Source organism: Parus major, chromosome 7 (genome assembly GCF_001522545.3).
Source record: "Parus major isolate Abel chromosome 7, Parus_major1.1, whole genome shotgun sequence".
NCBI lineage: Eukaryota > Metazoa > Chordata > Aves > Passeriformes > Paridae > Parus > Parus major.
In genome coordinates this window covers 30628085-30655139 of record NC_031776.1, presented here as the reverse complement: position 1 = coordinate 30655139, position 27055 = coordinate 30628085, and the positions used below count along the sequence as shown (strand labels likewise).

At 37.4% G+C, this 27055-nt stretch overlaps 1 protein-coding gene across 2 annotated transcripts in view; it reads left to right on the top strand.

The window, feature by feature from the left end:
* The window catches only part of NCKAP5 (NCK associated protein 5), a 347069-nt gene that overhangs the window by 174212 nt on the left and 145802 nt on the right, over positions 1-27055 (top strand). For both annotated transcript variants that reach the window (XM_033516045.1, XM_033516044.1), the window contains one exon: positions 1494-1627. In XM_033516045.1, the coding sequence (XP_033371936.1) occupies positions 1494-1627 (134 nt within the window). The remainder of the gene's footprint in view (positions 1-1493; positions 1628-27055) is intronic.

The window sequence follows — 27055 nt, the reverse complement described above, 5'->3', positions numbered from 1 at the left end:
TTGTTGTGCAGTTTTCCATTATCCAGGTATTACATATGGCTAACCAGACAGAACCCCTCTGTTCTCTGAGTAATTCCTCCTATTTTTTTCCATAAGCATATAGATATTTCATTTAAACCTTTGCAGCCTCCCTTTGTGGCATCTGCTTATTTATCACTGTCTTTAAGATCTGTTTTCCACTTGGCAATGTTCATATTTTTGGTCCCCTGGTTACTGCTATTTTAAATTATTATCCAGTAAGATTTATCGCTGTGAGATTTGTACAAATAGCCTGTCTCCCCCATTTAATGGCTTATCTCTAAGATACCATTGTTATTTACTAATGAAACTGTAAGGATAATTTTTATATACATTTTTCCAGGTATGTCATGAAAATTTAGGTCAGCCATGGAACTACATCAGGCTGTCTGACAGACTCCAAATCTCCTGTACCACGGGCACAGAGCAGATGGGTGGGGAACCCACTCTGGTTTTACAATGACCTAAGCTCTTCTTAGACATGGGAACCCCATTACTGACAGAGAATAATGTAGTGCCACTTAAAATCCTCGGGGCTTTTATTGATTTGTTATCTCATTTAAATTCATTAGGATAAAATTTAGTTTCACTTAATTTCTGTTTAGCAGGGATTGCATGGAAAAGGCTGTAAATACTTTTTTTTTTAAATTGCAATAACATTATTAATTTTTAGGTTAATTTTTCTGCTCCTTCTAAATTATATTTAGCCACTATTGAAATAGGATTTTAAAATCTTTACCCTTTATATGATGTTCTTTCTTTTTTTAAGAAAAAAGGGCTAGGCCATGATTTATGTAGATTTATCCAGATAGTGCTGTATGTTGTGGGTTGGGTTTTTTGGGTCCTATGATTTAAGGATTAGCAAAACCCATATCTTACTTGCCTTTGAGAGCTGTTAGTAATATCTTTTTATCTCTCTTGTGTTGGTTTCATTTGTACTCAGTTTTTAAAAACATATTCATTATCATAGGATTTCACTAAGTAAATTCAAATAAACTCTGTTCTGTTGATAGGGATCCTCCTCTCAGCCAAAACAAGAAAATCAGTGGCTGTAGAATCAGGTTCATTTCCTCCTTGTGAGGTAGAAACATTCAGGGGTGGGTGACAAGTTGACCTCTTGATTTGTTTCATACTTCCCATGTCTGCATTCAAACAAGATGGGTCACAGACCTCAAATAGAATTTTTTATATTTATTTTGAATGGAGGTGAAGGAAAGCACTTTGAAGGAGAGGGTGGGTGTTTGTTTTTCAATTTGCTGACATCCATGAGTGAGCTAAGGAAGGGTACCTCAGTGTGATGGGATATTCTGATCAAATTCTTCCCTCTGTAACACTGTTGCACAAAATTGATGGCACTGGATTAGCAGGGTAATTATTTTGATTTTTTGATGATTTTTCCCAAATCAAATCTCAATTTTTCCCTGTAAGTGTGGTTTATATGTCAAATTAATGAATAAATTTTTGTGGTGTTTCAGCGTGAGAAGCTGATACATGAGTTGGAGGAAGAAAGACATTTGAGACTTGAGAGTGAAAAAAGATTACGGGAGGTGACCCTGGAGTCGGAGAGGAGCAGAGCTCAGATGCGGGGGCTGCAGGAACAGTTTTCCAGGTAAGCAGCACGAGTAAACTGCATTCAGAAATGGGAAAAACATACTTTGGTGCAGAAACATTGTCCAGACCTGTTGATAACTTGAACAGATCTAATCTAAGGCAAAACCTGCTCTCCCTCTGAGATTCCATAAACACCGCAGGCTCTTGGCTAAATGACTGTTGGAATATTTAAAAGGTTATGCCATCATTTTATGGCATGGTGAAAATTTTCATTTCTGGATATTTTGCATTTTCCAGAATTCCCAATAATTTTCTAAGTGCAGGTCTTCACTTCTCAAGAAGTGCATGCCACTGATAAGTCAGTATGCGGCTTTATAAACAAGAATGGGTTTGATCAATCAGAATAAAGAGAAGAAGAAAAAGTGAAGCCTTTTGGCAGCTTTGGGCAAGCTCATCCTGCTTGGATCCGCTTCAAATCTCTTCCTGCATTGCCTGGGCCAGAGCTTTGGGCTAGAACAGAGCTCCATTTACAAGAGAACCAGCTTAGAACAAGGATTAACACAAACCATTTATATGATAATAGTAAGGATTTATTTATTGTTTTCATGATGCGTGATGAGATCTTGTACATCAAACAGATTTTTTTTTCATTGTTTTTGTCATGTGAACAGAAACAAAACAATCCAAAAAAATCAAAAGAGACAATGGAATTTCGTGTATATTTTCCCTCAAGGCTGAATATTAACTCCTTCCCTTAGACCACTGAATTGTTAAAAGCTCAAGTTCAGTTTAATAAGGTAAAAGAAACCTGGAGGGTTATTTTCTTCATTGGATATGTTTCTTGGGGTTTTTAGGGTTTTCTGCTTTGGGCATTTTTTGTGGCTTTTTTTCTTATTTCCTCAGTGTTTGCAGTGCTGCTCCTCTGATTTGAATCTGGGTTTCTAGGCAACACTGTAAAAACCATTGATAGCAATAATAAAATTTGTTCTTCTCTGTTATTTTGTGTTTGGAAAAATTTGCATTAATTCTCTGCAGAATTCAAAGAAACTATGTAAAAAACCATAAAGTGGTCAGTTAATTCTGAAATTCTCTATTAGAAATGCTAAGGGTATTTCTTTCTTAGTTTTCTGTTGTTCCTCTTCATTGATCCTTGTTTCAATTTTACTTATTTTGATGAGACTCCTGGAGTAATATACACAAAATAAATCCACCCCATGTGTATTCCTGGTTAGAATATTTTGCTCTATTGTATATTAATCTTTGTTTAAGGAAGAATTTCCTGAGGTCCTGATTTTAGAACAGTGCTATTGCTGCAATAGCTAGAAACCTGTGAAATTAACTTTGAAGTGATGGAGCCATGGTTAAGAAAAGAAGGGGTGAGGGGGAGCCTCACCAGTCTCCAGAGCGACGCTCCCAGTACCTTCATAAAAGTTTAACTGATGCATATTCAGATCTTTTCAGGACAGCTCTTCATTATTCCTGTGGAACTGCAGTAGTCTGATTCATTTCTACCGTGTTTCTGAAAAGAAAAACTATTTTATTAGTCAGGATCCCTGAAGTCCACTATCTTCAAATTAATCCATTCTTTTTCTTCCACTGCTATTTGCAGTCGAGCGCGCTCGGGTCTATCGAGAAGCAGAGGGACGCAAGTTCTTTGGATTAAAGTTGTTTGTCTCTTTATGTCTGTCCCTGTGATTTAGATAAAGGTGAAGGCCCTCTAAATCAGCATTATGTTCTTTCTAAGGCTGTCTGCACATTGGCTAAACTGTTTGAAGGCAAGCTTAAATATCATTTTTCATTAATGGCAACTTGGTTAGCCCTGCTATTCCAGTGAGGAAAGTTCCTGCTGGCTTCATCAGGCTGTGGTTTTATTTTAGTGTAGGCCAGATGCTTGGAAAAGAAAAATGTTTTATTTTAAAACATTATGTTTGTTATGATGAATATTGAAGGCTATTTGTGCTGATTTTTAGTGGACTATTATGACATTTGCTCATACAAACTGACATTCTCCCTTAATGAGTGTATTTTTTCTTATCCTGCTTGAACAAATAATGGAACTGGAAGCTTGATAATCTCGTGCTGCCTAGAGATTCTGTATTGTTTGAAGGATTAGCAAATTTTTTCTTAATTTGAGCACAATTAAACAGGACAAGACAAATGGTGATGGGAGGAAGTGTGAAAACCAAGTGAAGAAGATGACTAAAGAATAATATTTTGGGCTCAAACATTCTGTCTTTCAGATATAGATAGATCAATGTAAGAACATAAACTACATCATAAATCTTTTAAATATGTGTAATTCCTGAATGGAGAGGATTTACCTAGACATTCCTACATATATTTCTTTATATTTCCAACTATTTTCTTTGCATAATGGAAAGAATGAAATATAATAGTTGGTAGTAATCTGTAAATTGACCTTTATAATCAGGAGAGCAATGTTCCCTATTCTGAAATGAAATTCTGTGAAAACTTTAATCTGTCATATAAGCATATGGGTTGGGATGCAGAACTTCAGAAGGTGAGGGGTTTTCATTTGAATGACGTTTCTGGTGTTACCAAGTAAGCAATATTTCAGCCTAGTAGTCTGAAATAAATCGAAGTTCTCTTTCTTAACACCTGCATAAATCTGCCAGAGCCTTAAAGTGACACAGTAGTTAGTTTGACAAATATGAGATACCTGCTGAAAGAGCTTTTAAACTGAATTTTCTTCTCCAGAATTGTAACATGTGTCCATGTAGTTTTAAATTTTGCGTTTTAATTTTATTGGAGATGAAATATGTTTGAGGTGTGGAGAAACCCTGCAGGAAAAATATTTAATACTAAAGTTGGGTTTTTACACTGTAGTTGGATGCTGTTATCTTTGCATTATCTTAGTATAATCTCACCTTGAGTTGAAATATTTGATGTTTTCTTTCTTAAACCCACTGAGGTCTGTTGCTTCACTGCAGCTGTTAAATTCCATAAGGCTCTTTTTGGCACGATATTTTATTGTTGCATGGTTTTCAAATGCACAGAGACCTACCCCATCACAAGAAATCAGCCCAGTTTCTTCCAAGACTGTGCCATGCAGTCTGACTTTCCCATTTTTGTTGTTGTAGTCTGTGTCTCATTTGCCTCCTCGTTGTTGGTTTCAGCTGTGCTTTTCCTGCTTTCAGCATTTCCCTACAACAGTAGGAACAGAAATGCAACTCTGCCCACAGCAGTAGGTGTGATTTACAGTATCATTCTAAAAAGCACACTAATAGACACAATATAAATTGATTGCATTTCCCTGCTGTACATCAGTAAGCAATAGAACTTGTTGTCTTTTGAATGTTTACAGTTCAGCTGACTCTAAACTGTGACTAAATGTTAAAGCAGTAAAAAAGGTAGCTTTACTTAAGTTACTTTGATCACTATTTTGGTCTGAATGAAACACGTTCAATAAACACTATTATAAAGTGTACCTGGAAGCAGTAATTGAAGAGGTCATTATCAAATCCTAATATCCCTTTTGGGTAAATTTTGAAAACTATTTCAGTTAAAGTCACTTTGTTTATTGGTATCAATGTCTGTGACTGGAAAATTGCCTCAGGCTTTTAAGAATAGATGTTATTGGAAAAGTAGGAAATGGTCTTTGTTTGATCTGCCAGGGTCCTGTGAATGGGATGAGTGCAATTCTCATTAGGCTGCATACTCCCCCCACATTAATATTGACTGTAGGGTTAAGCCTGTTGCTCCTGACAAGGGAAAAAATGACTGCTATAACACTTGGCATAAAAGAGCTGTGTGGTTGTAGGTTTAGGTACATCCTTCATGTATTTTCCAATTATTGTTAATTCCCCTAGCTCCACTCTGTCTTGCCAACAGGTGAATGGGAATGATAACTGTTTTCCTTGAGGCTGTGATAAGGAGGTTTTTATGTACTGCATCAGCATGTTGATGTTGAGGCATCACATCGTAATTTCTGAGGTCTGCTCCATCTAGAAGTCACAGCTGCTTTCACCTCTGTGGCCTTGCTGCCATGGCTGGCAATCCACATCCAGCTAAGGCACACACCAGCTCAGTAAGGCCCTGTGTTTGGTCACTGTGCCTAAGGTCAATCATTAATAACATCTTAATCTAATTTCTGGGGAGATTAAAATGCTCTCCTGGCACCTATTAATGACATTCCTTTGATTCTGTCATAGCAGTGAGTGAGTAAGATACTATGTAGGAGTTCAGTCCTTTTCTCAGAGGAAGTTGTCTGTAATTCTCCTTTGTGTAGTTCTGCAGTAACCTCCTGCATGGTCTGTGTGTAGGGTTACTGTGGGAGACAGAGGCTGTACCAAAGGCTGACCTTGTCATGCTCCTATGGTTTTAGGTACCACTGGATTTTATAAGCTGATACTGTATGAAATGTCCCAAGGAGAATTGGTGAATAATAAGTAAATTCTCCATGTCTGGTGTGTCTCTTGTTCACCTGCTCCTGCCTTGCTGCTGACTGCAAGATGAGCATTGTCAAATGTGTGGGAGGTTGACCTTGACTGACTGCCAGGTGCCCCACAACCACTCTCACTGTCCTTAAGAGGGCTGGGAAAGATAAGAATAGCAAAAGAGCCCTCATGGATCACCAGTTACCATCATGGGAAGGGTTGTACTCGTTAAAGAATAATTTAACTTATTGCTAATTAAATATAGTGAAGGATAGCGAAGAACAATGACAAAACCAATAGCACTTATTCAAAAGCATCCCTTCTTCACAGGCTCAACTTCATTCCTTCAATCTTGATTCTTCCACCTCTGAGCAGCAGGGTGGTTGTCAGGGTTGTGGTGGATGTCTACAAGCCTCAGGACATGTGTGGTGGCTCAATTTTCTTCAACAACAAAATTCTCATTCTCATTCTCACATTAGAAACCATCAGGTTGAACTAATATTTTCACGAAATTGAGAAAGAACAAAAGCAATGAGCTCAGAGTGATTGCAGAGAGGGTAAATGTGAAACACAGAGGTCATGCCAGGATCAGAAGTTATAGCAGATTATATTGCATGATGTATATTGACTTGTGTAGCACCTTGAGAGAGCGAAGGATTGCTTTGCTCCAGGTGTTATTCAAGATGCACAGGGAGGGACCTGCAGTTCTCCATCTCCTGTGGACTCTGAGGGCACTGAGGCCCTTTAATTAAGAGCCAACCCTATTTCAGTACCCAGTGCACTGGTAAATCATGCAGTGGTGTTTCATGACAGCCCTTAGCTGCTGAAAGCTTCTTGCATGGGGACCAGGGAAATAGGTAATTTTATCTTCCAGAGGCAAAACCATGATGATTTGTGTGCTCAGGAAATCCTGTATCTAGTTTGTGTTTGTCTTTGTGCTCACAGGATGCATCATATTCATATTTCTGGACACTTGCTTCTATTGCATTTTACTGATTCCTCAGACATGAGATGATATTCTGCTTCCTGTTTCATTGGGATTGAAGTCTTCAAAGTCTAGTTCATTAATGTAAAAATCAGATCCATCTTTCTGAATCAGAACATGGAAAATTCCCTACTTCAGATTGTTTGCATACCTTTGACTTTTAAAACGTTATCTACATTTCATGGTATCTGTATAACAAGGAATATTAAAAAGGAAATGGAGGAAATACTCAGGCAGTGTGGTGATAAAGGCCTTAAATCCTTGCAGTGGAATATCACCATGGAGAGTCACCTTTGAAACAGTGTTGTCATTTATCTTTTTGAACCCAGTAATTCAAAGAGTTGTGTGTAAATAGAAATTATGTGCCAGGAAGTTGATTAGAGGAGTTAAACTAGGTAAGGACAGGTGAGAAAAGGCCAGCAAAGAACAAGTGTTACCTTAGGATCTGTCGTGGATGACTCAGGTAAAATAAAAGGCTGTTTTTAAAAGCATCAGTCTGGTTTGATCTGCAGGATTGTCCAGAAGTTTTTGTCTACACCAACCCAGTGATTCTGTCTCTTTTCGACTTCTTGTCCTGCCCTGTAGTGTTGTACAATGACACTTTTTATTAATGATCCCTTCCTGATATGGAAATTACAGAGCAGTTTTCAAGCCTCCATTGCATGTACCTGGTGGTCTTTCCTGTGCTCCACCAAGTCACACACGAGATGTCCACACTTTGATTTCTTCATAGTGAGTATTTCCCCCCGAGAGTCAGAAAGACACACTTGTTTAAAATCAATATAAATAAGACTAATCCTCTGATTTCATGATTAGTTTTAATTGCTACCCAAAAAACATGGATTTATCCCATTTTAGTTTACTGATCCTCTCAGACTTGTGGTTTCTGTTGTTAAATGATTGAAAACCCATGTTCAATATACAATTTGCACATTACAGACTGTTCCTCTTTACTAATGGATCAGAGAGAAGCTTGATTTTATGATCACAATTTTTGTGGTTGTTTTCCTGTTCGATGCTTGAGGTGGCTTCTATCAGTAATTTTTCTGTACTATAAAACTTGTAAACTGTAAATGTAACATTAATGGGCAATGGTGAGCATTCAGATTGATGGTGGTAGGTACAGAGCAAATTAAACAATGAGGGAATAATTTGATTAAAAAGCTGACATAAAGTCAAACGATCTTCATCATTATACTTCTCTTTTATGAACATGATTGGAATCTTCACAGGTCCGTTTGTTGACTGAGTCTATGTTTTACCTTTACAGTTTTACATCAAAATAAACCAGGGAGCCTACATTCCCATTTTAATTGCAAGCAGATAAAATCTGATCCTGAAAAATGCTTGTCCTTTTTAAGATTCTGGTGTGACTTCTGTGAATCTGATCTAGTGGGTGGCATCCCTGTCCATGGTGAGGGAATTGGAAGTAGAGGATTTCTGAGGTCCTTTCCAACCCAAACCATTCTGACCCAAACCATTCCATGACTCACCTCTCATTAGGGGCAGAAGGAAAAGAGTGTTCCAAGTACTTTTGGGGAGTTCAGTACCTTAAATAGTAAAAAGATACAGATTTGTGGGAAAGAGGAGAAGATCATGAAATCACGACTGTTTTGTCTCTGAGTAGAATAGTAGAAGAATACTTTGTTTTGTCTCGGTTTAAAGGGAGGTTTTCTGGTTTTCATGTGTATATGAGGCAGGGAGGAGAAGAGGCCTTTACAAAAGTACTCTGAAGGAAGCAGAACAAGGAACTCTACAGGAAAACAGGCACCAAGATGTCCCTGGATGCCACCTGTTGCATCAACAACCCCACAAAGGTGGGCCCTATAGATTGGGACTGCTGCTCTCCTCAGTCAGCAACTTTTGTGGAGTCACATCTTTACTCACAGTTTGCATTGCTGGCTTTCTAATGCTGGTGTGTGGGTAAAGAGCTGGTTCTTGAATGTGACCAATACATAATTTGCAAATACAATCAGTTTTTCATCCTGCTCTGCATAACCTTTTAAGTATCTCCACTAAGTAATGAAAATAGAATTATTTATCTGCCTGACTTGAGGTGGTAATGCATTTTTTCAACCTAGTAGCAATTCGTAGTCTGCATAGATTGGATTGTTTCACAGGAGAATTATTATGGTAATTTTAATTTTATCTTAGAACTTGTAATTATTCCACTGTATTGTTCTAATGTAACAGGCTGTGCAGCAGTTCATTTGTTTTTCAGTGCTCAAAGTTGAATAGGGCAACTTAAAAATTTAGTTTTAATCTTATTCTTTTACCAAAACATTTTGGATGTGTGTTTGCCTCTATGCACACGTTTCAAATATGATTATTAAAGGTTGCAGTAAGTACAGTTAAAGCTGAAAAACCTATTATACTAAATGCAAGATTTTGTGAAGTTTTTCTTCTCAGGATATATGATAAATGTTAAGAGAACAGGATGGAATTTGTTTTCCTTGTATTAGTTTATAGATGTAGTTCTTCTAATTATGCATGCCTTACTCTGATACTGCATTTTCATAGTTACTCTACAAGTCTTTCCTCAGGGATTTATCTCCTGAAGGCATATGGAATTTGTTTCAGCTGCATGCATGTTGCCTGTTCATTTTCTTGACATATGTCATGTAGAGGAAAAAATGGGATTTAAAAAAGAAAAGATGCTTGGTTTTAATCCATCAGTTTCAGCAAGAACAGCTGTGAGGTCTTTCTTCTGATTCTGCCCAGGTTTAGATTTAGACTTAGCAGAGGGAATGCCCCTTGGAAAGGAACAGGCATTTCCCTACTTAAAAATGAAAATCTGAGGGACAAATGGAACAGTTTTAAGTCATCTGACATGATTCAAACTATTCAAATAAATAAGGAAAACTGGTGGACCATATCCCCTGGTATGAAGGGGATATGGTCCCCTGGCACCTGAAAGGTGCCAGGTAACTGCACTAAAAATGTAACAATAAGAGTTGGGTATGTCTGGCTTCTGGCAGGAAGGGATCTCACTAATTACTGTCTGCTTTGTCTGTAAAGGGTTAATTACTACAATCTTGATAGTTTTTGCTGCATCATTAATCATCCTGAACTTACATGACTGATATTGTTATAACTCCTAACTCCACAGGGATTCTGTCACAATTTAGTAACAATTATTGCCTTCTATTTCAGATAGCTTCTATTGTAGAGCATTGCCAAAAAATCTTAATGAGATTATCTTTGGTCATAATGTGTGCTTCAGTTTGCAGATACTGTAAGCAAATATAGATTGATTTGAATGAATGTTTCAGTTTAATGTGGTTTTAATTCTGTGTGTAGTGTCCATCCCATAATCTCAAGTTGTACCAATTGGGCACTACTACCCTTCAGCCAAACTGTGTGTAAAATAGCATTAATTAAATATGCATTTCAGAAAACACCCATCTTCTAAGCATGCACTGTAATAACTACAGACAGGTTATCCTGAAAGCATTGTCCCAAGGATGTCAGTAGAATATTGTATTGCATCAAACAATGAGCTCCTCTTGTGACAACCAGATAATTAAGGATGCAGAGAAATTACAAATCCAGTTCAGACCAATTCACATAATAGAGATCATTTTTAGCCTTTCAGGATGTAGTTGAACACTCTTAGTTTACATTTTACCTCGGAGAAGATTATTCTTTTGCATCATTCTGTTCCATGATAACTGAATCCCAGTTCAATTGCTTTCTAGGAAGATTAAGGATTTTACTCTTCTTGGTTTTCACCACTGTTCCAGATAGGAAGAGGTGGCACACCAGGGTGGAGCTGCATTTGTCATGAGAAAAGTTGTTAGGAGGAGATGTGAGATCATGAGGCTTAACAATGCAAGGGATTTCTGTAGTCTTGTTTTAGCACAGGAGGTTGTGCTGCATTTTAGAACTTTACATACCTTTTCTGCAAGTGTTTTTTGCTCTTTGATCTCTGTGGGATTTAGTTGTCCATTTTTCCATGCCAGTAAATAGCAGAGAAAGATGTACATCATGCCAGAACTGGAAATCCAAGCCAATTATGTGTTTTGAACTGAGCTTTCATTCTCTAGGAATACAGATTAGATTATTAAATTGTAGTACCCTTATCAGTGTTTGCAAGCCACAATCCATTAATTGAAAGAATGTGGCATGGTTTGAGACACTGCCTCACCTGATCAGAAGGAAACATTTTTCTGTCTTTTGCTGCAGGTTTCATCCTTCATCCTAAAGCCTTTTTGTAGGCACTGAGTTGTCTGTGCTTTTATTGCTGTGCACTGTTTGTCTTCATTTGGAAGATTCCTTCCAGTTTGTATCTACTAACCATGAGAAAGACAATCCTTTACAGGTCACATATGGATTATAAGCAAGTAACAATGCCCTTGTGTATATTGCTTTTCACTGGAAAAATCAGTAACAAAACAGAAATTTCTGACCAGCACTACTACTTTATGAAAAGCAGGTAAGGCAGAGCAAGGTAATCAGTAGATTAAGAAGCCAGGGTCTTGATGATTTAATTACAGTCACAATTACAGCACATCAAAGTGAGTTTGTGTTAAAAGTGGTCTACAGTGGAGATCCCTCCCATTGGCTTGTTGAGTGCAAGTGTATCTCAGATTATGAATTGTGTTAAAGTATTTCTTCATCTTCTCAAGTACTGCAAATTGCTGCTGCTGCTACACTTTTATTCTCAAACTGTGCAGAGACAAACCACAAAAATATCCAGCTGTCAATGTATTCCTTAAAAGGCAAATGTCTCTCAAATTCTGTTCTTCATAGTCTCAGCCCTTCACTGAGAAAAGAGCTACTTTTGTTCAGGCCTATGCAGTAGTGCATAGTGGGAGGGTCTCATACTGGTGTGTAAAATTTACTGTGGAATGTTAAAAAAATATTGAGTTTCAAACAGGCCATTTGGATTTGTTTCTGGAATAATTGTCAACAATTTTAGTGTATACTGGGGAGAATAATGGGTCACTGGTTTCACTAGCTTTGTACTTTAGTGAGTGTCCTTGTGAAAATATTTAAAATATTCTGGGTTTCATTCAGCTGAAATTTATAGCATTGCAAAGTAATGAAAGATATTTTCCCATTTCAGACTTGCCTGCATTTCACTGTGAGCCCTGTGCTGCATATTTTGTGACATATTTAGTGTTTATTGCAGTGCTATATGTGTATTCCCAACCAGTGTGTAATAGTACAATTATAGTGGCAACTGCAATGTGAAACACAGGCATCCACTGTAGTGCTGGCAGGATGAGAAATGTCAATTGAGGTTGTCATAAAAGGTTTCCTAATCCTGCTGAAATAAAGAGTGAGATTCTTTCTGAATCATTGCCATCTGGAGTATATGAAAATTTGAAATAACCTTTTATCATTAGGTTGGCACATGCTATGGAGCAGTATTGGCATTGATGAAGTCCTAATGAAATGAAATACTGTGCAATGAGAAAAACTCAGTGCTTTATTTTTTTGTCTAGGTTCTTCAAAAACCTCCCCTCCAATTTATGAAGGTTATTGAGTAGTTAATAGTTTTGAATCTAAAAGATACAGTCTCTGTTTACAATAATCTGGCATTTTAATATAGATATTAATCTAATTATTAACCAACATTCCTGTGGTGGAGTAGAATTTGTAATTTATACTATAACCAGGTAATTAGAAAGTAAAAACTTTCTTTTATTTTCTTGACTGGCTCTACTTTTTTGATAGGTATTTGTTGCCCATAAATTTTTGTGCCTAAAATTAGGCCAAGAATCTTCATGTCCCACCTTGTCAGGAGCACTGGTGGCACATACTCCTTCCATGATCTCACTGTGGAATATTTACGTGTCCAGTTGTTGCTGTTGCACACCTGTTCTGTACTGAGCTCCTCCTATTTTGTAGCACACATAACTGCTGCTCTGTTTTTGTTCTTATGTCAGGTTCTCTTTACAAATACATACTGACTACCACCCAGCAGAGTTTCTGAATGGCCATTTTCCTAATTCTTGCATTCAGAACAGACCAATATTTGCTGAGTTTCTGCTGTTTGGCAAGGCTCATGTGATTAGTCATGTTTCTAGTTAAATATACTGATGAGGTTTGGAATCTTGGAAGATTCATCTCGAATCTTGGGCCTGTGATTCTCATTTTGAAGGGTTAATGTTGTTCAGAGAACTACAGATGATGGTCCTCTTCACTGTTCAGATTAAACAATATAAAGTCTGAGAGTTAGTGCTGGATTTAGAAGATGAAGGATTAGAGCTGTTTAACTAATTCCTTTGAGGATGTGATTTCATTCTGATGCTTAAGTTGAAGTGGGCCAGTGTTTTTTTTTATCCCATAAATATAGTAGATAAGAATATATTTTATTTTAAGCATCTCGTTTAGTCTCTGTATATTCCTATGTAATTCTAACAGAAATTTATGTCTGCAGTATTGAGATTAATTTAATGCTTAAAGAGTGCCAGCCAATTCTTGTGCTAGTTCTGCTCATTTCTGCTACACAGACACAAAACATTGCTGGTTATTCTGTAAATGATATTGGTCTCGATTTCATAAATGCATTGGGATTAAATAAAAAAAAATGAGCATCATCTTTTATTTCTTAAAGTTTTTGTGTTTAAATGCTCTAAATGTGTCTGCTGTTGTGTGTTGTGTGTACATACCAGTAAAAGCAATGCAAGTAATACACAAGAGTACATTTTAGGTATTCTGAGAGTTTACTTGATTTACCTGCTTTGTTATTATTTTCCAAGACAAGTGCAGGTTTTACAGTTAGCTAATAGCCTGTGAAGCTGCAGAGATAAATTAAAAAGAAAAGAACACTCCTTCTCCCACCAAAATATTTCAGGTTAAGTCCAGATTGGGGTGGTAGCTGATGTGTAAGTGTTCAGTGAGTACCACAGCACCAGACCTGGTGTCCTCCATCCCCTGCTCCCCCGAGGAATATTCCCTTGCTGCTGTGCAGGGAGCTCAGTGCAGAGCTGCTGCTCAGGATCGACACCAGCTCGTTGGTTATTTGAGCTGCAGCACTGCTCTGGATGCATATCCTGCAGAAATGACATTCAACATACGTTGGGAAGATGAGCAGTGCTTTCAAGGAGAAATAATCTCACTTTCTGAAATTTAAAATCTACATTGGAAAAATATGTTAATGTAATAAATGGTAGCAGTAGCTTCATTGCCCTCCTGGTCCATGGAAATAGAGATTTGTAAAGATTGGTCATGTCTCATACTACAGGGGCTGATATAAGTCTAATAAACAATATAATTGAATAATAAACAATAAGATCTAATAATTAAGAGCATACCTAGCTTAAAATTTTCAATTTCTGCCCTGAAGAAATATTTATGTAAACATGTTTCACCCTTTATTTTTCTGTTCCTAAATCAGTTGGCTTTAAAAGAAGATTATGAAAATGATTCAAAATCTCTTGGGATTTGTTTCCTCTGTTGTCTTCTAAATGAAAATAGTGACGTTTCACAGCTAAAGAAACAGACAAATGCTGAACAATTCACTAACTACTATTTCCATGAAATTATATGTGGAATAAAGAGATAGGATGGGAAGTATTTAAACACTGAAAGAAAATCTTGGTAAGTGAAATCTGGTCCATCTACCAGGTGAAAAAAAAAAGTATGAATGAGAAGACACAAATGAACTCTAAACAGATGTCGAGTCTTTCACAGACAGATTGCATTTAATGGAAGCCGTAAAAATGTTTCAAGTGGCTACTGACCCCATTATTTCTAACCTCATCCTCAGTGGCTGATCATCAGAGCTGATGTCTTTCAAAGGAGTTGTACATGGACACTTATATAAAATCTGCCTTGTGGGCCTCTGGAATAATCCAACACGTGCTTTGGTGTTGTGTTCCTAATGATGAGTGAGTAACAGAAGAGCACAGTCCACCTGAATCTGGTGTGACTAATCCAAACTGTGCAGTTATGGTATGAAATGGGATCTGTGGGCAGGGGCAGTGATTTCAGCACAGGAAGTTTGTGCCTTTGCTCAGGCACAGGCAAGTGACTCCCATTGAAAAAGATCCACCTTAGCCAGAGCTCAGAGAACTGAGCAGGAAAAGTGATAAATCCTTGTTGTCTTGTCTCCCTTTCCAGAATCAAGAATGGTAATTTCAGTTAACTTGTGCTTGGTGAAAAATGCTTCTTGTCAAGTATTTTAAATTATATTTTAAAAAGCATATTTGAAAACAAAGCAAGGCTAAACATTTATTACAGGATTTACGGGTTCTTTTGGTTTTAAGGTGTTCAGAACAGGGAGACAAGTGCTTCCACAGGAGTTTTACAGCAAAACTAAATTCCCCAGTAGGATGTGGGTAGAAACAGCTCCTCTCCTTTAAGAGAATAACCTCTTAAACAGGCTACCTGATAAATATCTATGTGTTTATTTTTTGGGGGGGTGGCAGAGCAGAAGGCTTCATTTTGCCACAATTTTTGTAAATGGAATGCAGGGTTGAGAGGGAAAAGTCTTGATTTTGTTACAGCTTTCACTGTGGGCCTCCCTTGTGTGGGTTTGGGATTGCAGGAGGTGTCCCTGGGGCCTCACCAGCAGCTGCTCTGGGTACCTGAGAGCCAAAAAACCCAATTTCTGAGATGGGGATTTCAGTCCCTGTCTTCATGTATCCTGCGGAGGCAGCCAAAGAAACTACTTGTAAAGGAAAACCAAATTTGTTTGTCATGCATATATGTAAACTTTTATACATGAGACTTCTCATCTGTAGAATGACAACACAGTGTTTTGCACAGTAAATCTTTGTTTTTTCAGTAAAGCAATGTCACACCTGCAACAAAAGTCTTGGCTCAGATGAACTTCATAAGGTGTGTAATAGGATTGAATTCCTCATCAGGCATTGAATACTTGCCTGAACAACAAAGGGAAGTAGCAGTTGGTCAAGAGAATTAAGCAGCATTGAGTTAATATTAGAAAATACTTGATCATGAAAAATGGGGTAAATGGGAGAGAACAGCTTTGGATGTCAGGAAAATGTTTTTCTATCTGAATTTCCAAGCTCCATGGTCTAATCACCATGCTACTGATTATGCAAGACCTTTTCCAAATACATTTTCTAAAAATCCTGAATTGAAAAATACCTGACACACATTTCCAAAGGTGCCTGTCCTGTGTAGTGAAGTTTTCAGTCTGCACCAGTCTTCTCACTAATCGAGAAAATGAAACCTCTGCTTACCTGGTCTAAGTCTGCAGGCTCCCAAATTGGATTAAGAACCTTTGGAAAGGAAAAAAAAAATAAAAAAATCAATCCACTGTATAATTATGGGTTTCAAAATTTAGTGTGGCATAGATGATGCTATTTCAATAAAAAACTTGCAGGTCCAGTACAGAATATTACTCACTGCAAGTACGTTCTGATTGAGTTCTGTTAAAGCTGATTTAAAAGGTTTATTGTATTAAATACTACAACAGAGATACCTCGCTTCCTGATAAACAGAGTAATGGCAGATCATATCTTTGTAATTTCTGAACACAGTAGATTATTATAAAAGTCATTAATTTGCTCTGTTTTTTGCAAAGAGGAAAAAAGGATATGAAAAAGAAGTTGAAGAAGAATATTAATGAAAGGTGGGGGCAGGAATAACACTTCTTGTCACATGCCTGGCTTTCCTGTTTGGGGTTTAAGAAAGTCTGGCTATTAGGATGTGGATTAGTGGAAGATTCATTCTTCTTCCTGATGTAGGTCAGACAGTGGCTAACATGTGGTGAAGAAAAAGCCTGATTTCCCCAGCAGCAAGTGGGAACAGGAGCTCTGTGGACTTTGGAACAGAGCACCAGACAGAATGAGTGGTTCTGATGTCCCATGTGCTAATGCAACAGATTTGAAATGTATGAGTAATGAAGGCTTCATGCAGAAGAGTCTCTGCTCAGTGTGGGGCCACGTTAATGCTTTTTAAAAATCAGCTCAGTTCCTGAGTAGCCCTTTGTGAGGAGTCATTTGTCCAAGTCAGAAAAAGGAACTGGCAATGTCCTGGAACGTGCACAAGAGGAGTGTGCCCGGCAGAGCCTATTCACTGGAGCCTGACTTTAATTTCATGCTAAGAGAGGCTGTTTGCAGGTATTGCATCTTTCTGGAGAAACTTTTCTTGTTGATTGTGTTAAGTCTGAGAGAATTTAAGATGAATGATACAGTAAAATTCATACAGCTGATTATATACTGATAGTTAGAGTTCATACTTGTGTGCAATTAATTTTAAGAGGTCTTTAGACCCCTTTTGGAGAACTTGGAATGTTGGTCAGAAGAACTGTTCCTTCTTTCAGTGTTTTATGTGAAATCTCATCATTTTTCATGTCATGGAAAGCATATAACTCTGATATGTAGCAATGTGTGATTTATGCAAGCTACAAATTTAATTTACCCATGATTTAGATACTTTTATTATAATAGTTTCATAGATTTATCATGGGCTTGTTCCGCTGCAGCAAAAGTGTTCTGACAGCTTTCTTAATCTCATTTACAAGTTGTGATACTGCTATTGTTGACTTAAAAACTAATATCCAAGTTTTAGCCATCTTCTGTCTTCTCCTTCCTCACCAATTTAGTTCAATTTTTTAAATTTCCATAATTTAAAAACCTGTCCTGGCAATGACTTCTGAGAACTGACTGACAGACCACGTCTGTCTCATGTGCATCTCAGAATGGATCTTTAGATAAGAGATAAATTTACAGTTGTCATTAACCATCTATCTTATTTATAATTTTAAGATGTTTTTGCTCTTACAGTTCTATTTACATTTTTTATATTCTTTGCTGCTCAATTACATATTGCTCTATTGAGGACTAGCATTTAGAACAAATATGAAAGAGAGAGCATAGCTGTAAACATGGAAAACCTTGCTCATAAACCCAGTATTAGGCATCTTTTGTCTTCTTTCTATTTTAATTTCTAGTTTTCACAGTCTAATTTTCTCAGTTTAGTCATCACAGGAGTAGAATAGAATTGCAGAATTCTTTTGTGCAGTTAAGTGTCTGAGTTTTTAAGCTTTGATATCAAGAAAGACCCTTGGTGTATAGGATTAGACAGTTCACAGGTTATAAAATGTATGGAAGGATTGCTAGAAAATGAGAAGTTCATGATACAGTGCAGTGTTGTCTTGGTAAAAAACAGAAAATCTTTTGGTTTTTAACTTTTGTATTTTTCCAGCAGGCTAAATTTCTAGCCCCAATATACATAACTCCTAAATTGCAATACTAATTGAAACTATAATCAGGGTCAGATATTAAGTCATCACTATAATTTTACTTATTTAGCTTCTCTAGAATCTTTTGGATAGATGCCTCATGAAAAAAAAAAAAGACAAGAATAGCTGAATTTAAAAAAGTATGAATTTAAAGTGGTGGATTGCGTGTTGTCAGTTTGCTAATCAAATTTGTTGTGCATTGATGTCATAAGAGCAGTGGCTTAAACACCTTTGAAGACTCCTTGTGGGCATCTTTTATTGTAGAACATTATGTCCATGAAATAAAAGTGTTCTCATTTGCAGGTGATATACCTTGCTATGCCTGCTGGAGCTCCAGTGTGCTCCCATGGCATGTAATTCCTAAGAAGTGGCTGGAAAATATGTGCATGCTGCAATACTCACATCCATGGAGGTTAACTGGGTGCCTTTGTCATGTGTAACCATAGGCTTTCCTCTTGTCAGCTCTTCTTTCAGATTTCAAAATTACTCTGGCTGATATCATTTTAAGGAAGTTCACAGTGGAAATTTTAGTAATGGGAGTATTGATTATATGTTCAAAGCATGACACTGGGAATCGTATCTTTAATTTGTTTCTAAGGAAAGATTATATCTACCCCCTGAGGGCATTTTAGTAACTAATCTGGATGAATCAAATTCTTCCTGCTGGGTGTAATTAATTTTCAAGCCAATCTAATGTTTTGTACACTGCTTATTTTACGTAGATCAGCTTGGTTTCAATGAGCCATGAACTACAGAATTTCTTTCTGTTACATCACCCAGCTGAAGACATCTATCTATCTATCTATCTATCTATCTATCTATCTATCTATCTATCTATCTATCTATCTATTTTCCTGGTGATGACACCAGGAATATTTTCCACACATTTTTGTGAGCTCTTGTCTTGTCTCTTTATCCTCCTTTCAGTCTACTGCCAGTACTCTGGGAGTAAAGATTGAGGTTTGGGGTATTTCCTTTCTTTGTCTTGCTGGGTTAAGCATATTTCTGAGGTGATTCTATTGATAAAAAATTTAAAAAACACCCAAACCTTACCAAACTTTGGTTGTATGGAGTATCTAGGGATACTGAAAATGGTTTACATCTTTTATTTATGTCTCACAAATGTTATCCTGCGAGATGGTGAGAAGTTTGTTTAGACTACAGGCTAAAGTTTATTTCCTTCTATTAGGGAGGTTTTGATGTACAAAAATATAATAAGATGTTTAATTCCAGGAATTACATTCTTCCCCATCAGTCCATTCAAGTCAGCTTGTGCAGTTAATTTAATGCTAAAGGCAATTTTGGTCACAGAGCATCTCTAACGTGCTGCTTATGCTCCACCCACTTCATGTAACGCAGCAGTAAAATGGGAAAATTTATCTATAGTCATTTCTGTGTGTCTCTGCACTGCTGAAAGTCCTGACAGAGAAATTCTGTGCTAAGTGTGCAGCCTTCTTTATAACTGGTGAGCTGTATTCCTGGGGATTGTTTCAGCAACAACAGTGGCTTTTTTTGGCAAGTGAAGTTAATGGTTTCTGACAGGAATCACTGTGTAGGCTTGTTTTCTTCAGTTTGAGCTCTCATGTGTTAAGCTTTCACATGTTAGACTTAAAAGAACTTATCTGTATTTACAACTCAAGGACATATAAATAGGACAGTTTTTGATACTACCATTCTAAGGCTATTTTATGAATTTTCTGGGTTTTGGTGTTTCAAGTTTGCATTACAGTTTTTGGCAGTCTGTCATCTCAATCATTAGTTAAGTCTGCATAAAAATGACTTATTTCTAAACCTACTTCTGTCAATGATGAATTTTTGCCTGCTTAAAGTATTATTAATATCTTTTGTTCTTGCAGGGAAGTTACTGTGTGTAAAGTCAGGTGTTTTAGCATTGCATATTGCAGCGCTGTGCTCAGGAGATTCTTCATTGACCATAAGCCTCTGTCAAAACACAACTGATGGTTTTCAGCTCCAAAAAGGAGGAGACTATATAGGGGAAATCCAAATTTATCCAATTAGTCATACAAAATCTTTCCCAGTTATTCAGGAAGTCTGCTCCTATGACTCTAAAAGGCATAGCTAGTAGAGACGTCTTTAGAGAACTATTTTAATTGAAAGGGTAAAACCCACAAACCAAAAGCAAATGTCAAATATCACATTTTTTTCTATGTCTGGGTATATGACACCTGTAACTTGTAACTGCTGAAATATGCACACAAGAAAAAAAAAAAAAGGTTTGACAATACCGTTTGTGCATATAATTCCCGGTTCTTATGAGTGAAAAAAGTAAAAATATTTGATGTAACTGCTATAAAGCTTGTCATTAAATTTCCTACCATCATGGAGAAAGGCAAGAAGAAGCTTTTGTTGCAGTTCTGCAGTTAAATATTCTACCTGTGACTCTAAACTGTGAAGTTTAGGATTAGTGAGGTATAGATGGGCAGAGTCCTAACATACTCAGATTTTGTGGAGGATTATCAACTTGTCCAAAAACAGTTACATGCCTGCATCTGTTACTGAAACGACATGAGATTAAAAATGGAATTTGCTTCATTTATAGCTTCCAAGAAGAAACACACATGAAGGTATTTCTTGATAAAGGAAGTGAATGATAGAAACACAGCACCACTGGAGAAAAATAAACCAAGATTCTTAACTGCACAGAGCACATACTGCTATGCCACATTTCACAAGGAGGTTTTTTCTTGCTCTTATGGATCTGATAAGTAATTAATCTATATTGAAAATCCCCCTGTAGTGGAGGACAGACCTTTTTTGCCAACAGACACATAGAAGCAAAAAGATGTGAAGCTACTTGACAGCAGTCAAAACCTAAAATGTGGGAATTGTGGCTGTCACCTTTCTCCTGTGAAGCCACACTGCTAGATGGAATGTGAATAGAGGTAGGTAGGTATGCTGTGATATATTTTTTGGCTCTCTTTGCACTTACATAATTCATAGGCATACATTAACATGCACATAAACCAACCTTTCATAATACTTCAGAATCCTGTCTTTGTGCTGAAAGACATATGTGAATATAGATTGTAACAGTCCCTGTGGCTATGGCTGAAGAGAGGAAGTTGCAAGTGAGGAAAGTAGATGTCTTCCAGCTGAGGATGAATGTGGCAGCTGATATTGGAGTAAGTTATGTTAATACATGGTTAGCATTTAATTTGCTGCCTGCTGTCATTTTGTTAGGAGTTCTTAAGAAAAATCTTTGTTCTGTACAAAAAAATCATATCTCAAATACTTCTTGTGATTTTGCACATGGGCCTGACACCAGTACTAAATATCTGATATTCTTAATTTTTTTTCTGTTGTGAAAAACCACCCACTGATTTCAGCAGAGCTTCATATTTGTCTGGTACAAGTTCTTCTTGGCTGGTTACACTTGTAACATAAATGCTGTTATAATTAAAATTGCAAGAATTACTTTTACTCAAAACTTATTTTCCATTTAAAAGATTTTCAGCAACTTTTTGATCTCATATTCCTTATGATAACAAAGTATTGAAGATATCTTCCAATAAACTGGATTTGCTCAGTGTAGTTCAGGCCCAATGCCTCTGCCACTGGGTCTGTTCCATGGGATGGTAATATAGTTATATATAAGAAGAAAGAGAAAGTCAAACCCTTTTGTCTTGTTTTGCTTCTTAATGAGACCTTCTCTTTGCTTTTATTGGAAGAGAGCACCTTATCCTCTTAGAAATGTGATGTGATTAATCTGCTAGTGATGGCTCCCCTACAGCAGAAATCACAAGCAAATTAAACAAGAGAACACGTGGCAGTCAAATGTGTTTTTACTCAGCATGTTCTTTGGTAATATCCTAAATTATTTCTTGAATTTTTATTTTGTTTTTCCTTTTAAAATAATTTTATTTTTAATTGTTCATCCTTCAAGTTGCAGGCTGATGATCAGCATCTACGTGCTGAAAAATAAACAAAGTGAAAAAAGCATAAAAATACACTCCTGGGAGAACTTTAATCTTAAGGTTAATCTTAATCTTTAATCATTACACATGATGCTATTTAGTAAGAGAGCACTGGAAACATAAAACAAAATTCTACTTTATTAACTTAATTTTACTACTGAATGTGTACTTCTGAGCTTTGTTACTTTATTAATGTGATTTTCATATGTATTGGGCTAGTGACAATTTTCTTAAGATACCCCAAAATTTCATGTCCTCTCTTCTGGGGATGTGTAGATCCAGCACTTGGCAAATGTATTTCCACAAACTCTGCCAGCATCTAAAGGGAGGTTTATGTCTTTTAGATAAACCCTTGCTCTTCACACCCACTCTCTTTGTGCTTTATGAAACTGCATTAGTATCTCTCCAGCCAGCAGAGTCTCAGCACGACCACCTTGCCTGTTCCACACCCCTCTCTGAGCTCCCCATGGATGTGTGTGTTTCATTCTTTCAAACAAGGGTAAGATGACAAGAGGAAATGTTACACAAATTACATATGAAAATATGTCTACCATAGAAATGTTGAGTCTTTATCCTATTTATTAGCTGTCTCGTCTTCTGGAGAGAGAGGGTTGTGCCTAGTTTTCCATTTTAACAGCTCTGGGAACCACTGAAAGTGAAATAGGTTGAAAAATTTCAACAGTTCAGTGTGTGCTTGGGCATGGAAACTGGTAACTGAGACAAACCTTATCTCCAGAAGTGATTGGGTTTTTTTTGCCTGCTCTCTGAAGAACCTCACATTAGCATCTTTCATGCCATAATTTGCATTAATAATGTGTTGTGTTAGACTGGAAATGCCTCATTGGGCTGCATGCTCTCTAAATTTTTAGTAGGTGTCCCATCCCTTTTACTGCTGGGAACTTGTAATGGCTCCATGCTGTCCCTGGGTCAGTCTGAAGGAGTTGCAGTCCTAATACAAGGTCACTGTCCTCTTCCATTTGTATTTAATGAGCAGGAGAGGAAAAGAAATAAAATGTATTTCCCAGCTTATCAGAGCTGTGGGGGAGTTGCTATTAATTACTGAAACAGAGTGATAATATTAATATCTTTGCCTGGCTGCTCCTACATGCACAGGATCATATTAAACAGAGGAAGAAAGCATTTGCTGTCCTTAAGGAACATGGGCATGAATTAGTCCCACTTTTTCTGGGCTTTGTAGGTCTGTTGTATAGTTAGAATTTAATATAAAAAAGTAAAGGAATTTCAAGTGAAATAAAAATATACCTTCAGAGGGAACAAAACCCCCAAAACTGGGTGCACAAGTTCCCACTATGAGAAGGGTGCTTTTGAAGGGTGAGTAAAAAGGTCTTCATGCTGAGTGAGAAAGCAACCAGAGCTGAGGGTCAGACTGTGTCACTCCACAGAGCTCATGTGTGTAAACGAGTGCCACAGCTCAGAATTTGTCTTTTAGCTGTTTGGAAGAAGAAATGATGGTGTAGGGATCCTCTCTTCTGACCAGTCAGTGAAAGCAGCAGCTGAGTCACAACTGAAGACACACTATCTGCACAAGGCTTAGGGTGAGGGTGTCTGACTGCTCTGCTGTCCTGCAGGAGGGTGTTCCCCTCCTGGCACGTGAACAGCCTCCTCATGGGAATATTCTCCTTTCCCCTAAAGCTGATGTCCTCCTAGCATTAGTTCCTTTTGCAGGGGTTCATGTAGCTGTGCAGTCACTGGAAAACAACTGCCCCATGTCTCTCCTGGAGCTGGTAATTTTGAGAGCCCTCTTGTTCCTCACAGTGGCCATGGCCTGTAGTTCAATATAAATTCCATCTACAGAGCTGCAGTACAAAAGGTCAACATCACCTTTCTCTGCCCATATCATATGGTTGATGTGACCATGATTTAAGACTCTTCCAGTCCCTGGCAAAGGTGATAGTTGTATTCTGTATACTGCTCTCCTCCCTCCTAAAATCACACTCAGCTCTGCCTCAGCAGCACAAGCTCTCTTATTAGTCCAGCTCACACAGATCATCACAGTGATCCTACTGATGAAGTTCTAAATTGTCCTTTCCATGGATGAACCTTTCCCTCTTTGAGTTGAATTTGGCCAAAACAGTAAAACAAAAAAAAAAATTGCTACCGTGTCCCAGCCTCCTGTATATTGTGTACAAGCCTCATTCTGTCATGACTGCTGATAGCAGGGAATACCATTTTGTAAGTTCATATTATTATGGCTTATTAAAATGGTTTATGAATTCAGTTGTAGCTATGTACTATGGCAGACTAGTCTCATAATACACTTAAACTACAAAAGCAAATAGTATTAAATTATTAGGAAATGAGTGATCTGTAAGAGTATACAAAGCATTACCAAAATTAGGGCTCTATAATGTTAAACCAAGGTATGAGCAAAAGAACCTGAAACTTTATTTTGAAACCTACCCTTTAGACAGCTTAAACAATGAAAAATTATCATTCAGCCAGGGAGAGTTTAAATAGCAAAGAAAACTGAGATAAGATTTACCAAGCAATTGATGGTCATGGCCTGATGCCACATGGTCCTGACAGAATGCACAATTAACCTTTTTGTTTTATTATGTCTGCTTCAAATACCTTCAAGGTTATAATATTACCCTGGGAAAATGAATTTGAGTGACCTACAGCTAAGTAATGGCATGAATAGTAACAGGAGATGATAGGTGCAGTGAGGGGATAAGTATTCCTGCTCAAGCACTGAACTTTATTAACTATGTGTGTTACAGTATTCTTGGGCCACTACCTGGTTACCATCTCCTTATTTTCTCACTGTTTGTTACAGGGGGTAATGTTAGAGCTTCACCAAAACATTACTTGGGCACACTTAGCCATTGATGAAAAGTAAAACTGTTGTGTTTCTACTTTAAAGTGTGTTGCTTTCTAAAGGAATTACAAAATTTTCATGTGTAGCAGTGATGCAGATCTGGGGAAATTTTTTGAATTTCCTGTTACTTGTCCTTATAGCTCCCCATGTCATTGGGGAAGATGCAATGTCTGAGTTTCTGCCCATAAGCAGTGGAGAAATTGCTGTAACTATGTTGCCTTTCTAAAATACTTTCTTTTTGATTCTTTTAACTAGAAAGACATAAACTCATATCACTCTCCTCTTTTAAACAGAAGTTATTGCTGTTGCATGATTCTTGCCATGGCAGTAAGGTTACACCACTCATCAGCCTCAGTCTGGTTGTGTCCCACTGAGCTCAGTCAGACCCCCACAGTCTCCTCGCCTGCTCTCAGTGCCTTTTCCACTCTTGTGGAAACTAAATGCCTCCCTGATACTTTCACAGGAAATGGCAAAAATAAAACTTCAGTAGTGGCTCCCAGCCAATGACTCAACTAATAAAAAGTGAAAATTTAAGGATAAGGGGAATGAGCTGAGAACTTCCAGACGAGAGCTGGCCAAATTGAGATCTAGGAGCTGGGTTATACAGCACGTGGACATTGATGATTTGGAGGGGCTGGTGACCAACTGAAACCAGTGAAGTATTCTGGGATAGCTTTGTCTTGCTGCTATATGAATATTAGTCTGAAAATAAAATAACTGTGTTTCTTTGTGTTTTGGTTTTTTAAAATTTCCATATAGTTGAATAAATGAATACATGAATAATTTTTTTGGGACATGTCTGCTGCAACTAATTTAGAGAAGCACAACACATGGGCAGTGCTGTTGGATGCAGATGCTTCTGAGAGAGGGATCCCATTAAAAAGTTGGGGTTACTAACAGTATGTTTTAAATAAGGATTAAAAACAAGGTTTTCAGACATTGCTGATTTCTTTTTCAAGTGTTTCCTTGGACTGGAAAGAGCTCTGTACTGACCTGCCACTGAACCCCAGGATTTAGCTGTGTCTGACTTCACAGACGTGCTTTTGTACAATGGGCTCCTGTTCGTGCCTCAGGTCTTATTACAATTGTCATTGAACCAGCAGATTTAATATGATAATGATTGTGATGTTACAAAAATATCCCTAGTAGTGGAAAAAGAAGAATATTTTGCCTCTTTAGGCACCAAGATTAAATGAAAAAATCTATTTTAAGTGCCTAAAAATTTTCCTTAATCATATTAACGTGTCACAAACACTTGCTGTTTATTCTGTAGCAGCTTGTTCCCACGTTACAGGAATTACCAAAAGAGAGAAAGAGAGTGTTTTGGATGGGGAGTGGAAGATGTGGAAGGGAAGAAGAAGAAGAAGAAGAAGAATTTTGTTGTGAACAACGTCTGATCGTACACTTGCTTAGGGCAAAATGGAAAAGACATTGCTCTTTAATGTACTGCAGATAGGCAGTATACCAAAGTCAAGCTGTTGGTGTTGAGATCAAAACATGTTTTTCTTCTTTACTGCAGTATTCTGCTTCTTGTAGCAATCCAGAGAACTTAAAATCTGTGTTTTTTGAGAGAAACAGTGGGGATAGCACCTCCACAAGGCAATATCCTATTCTGAATGACAGGTAGGAGGCAGGAAAGGAAACAAAAATTTCCAGCAGTGTCTTTCTCTTGCTTGGAAGTTCAGATCTTCCTGACATACAACTGCAGAAGAGTTTTATTCACTGTTCTGCACTGTTTTGAATTGGCTGTAATAACTGATTCTTCTGAACCATTAGAGTGGATGGGCAGCCTTTGTGATGGCTCATTGTAAATGTTGACTTACCGGTCCCATTTGAAAACAAACTGCTGAGCCATCTTAATGAGGCTGTCCTGCAGTGTGCACACGTTCCAAATAATTGAATTAAATTGAATATGAGTCCTATGTAATTACAACTGAATTTATTTGATTATATTCCCCACGAGGAGGATAGATAGGAACAGTTTCAGTAATTTTAGACCTCCTTGCAGTTTGTGGTTGCTACATCTCTGTTAATTGTGAGTTTTGGAAAATTAATGAAATTGGAAGTATTTCTGGGGTGCTTATGTCATCTTTTATCATAGTTTTTAGTGATATCCACTGAATTCCAGATCCCTTTTATCCTTTTCTGAGGTGTTTGTGTACA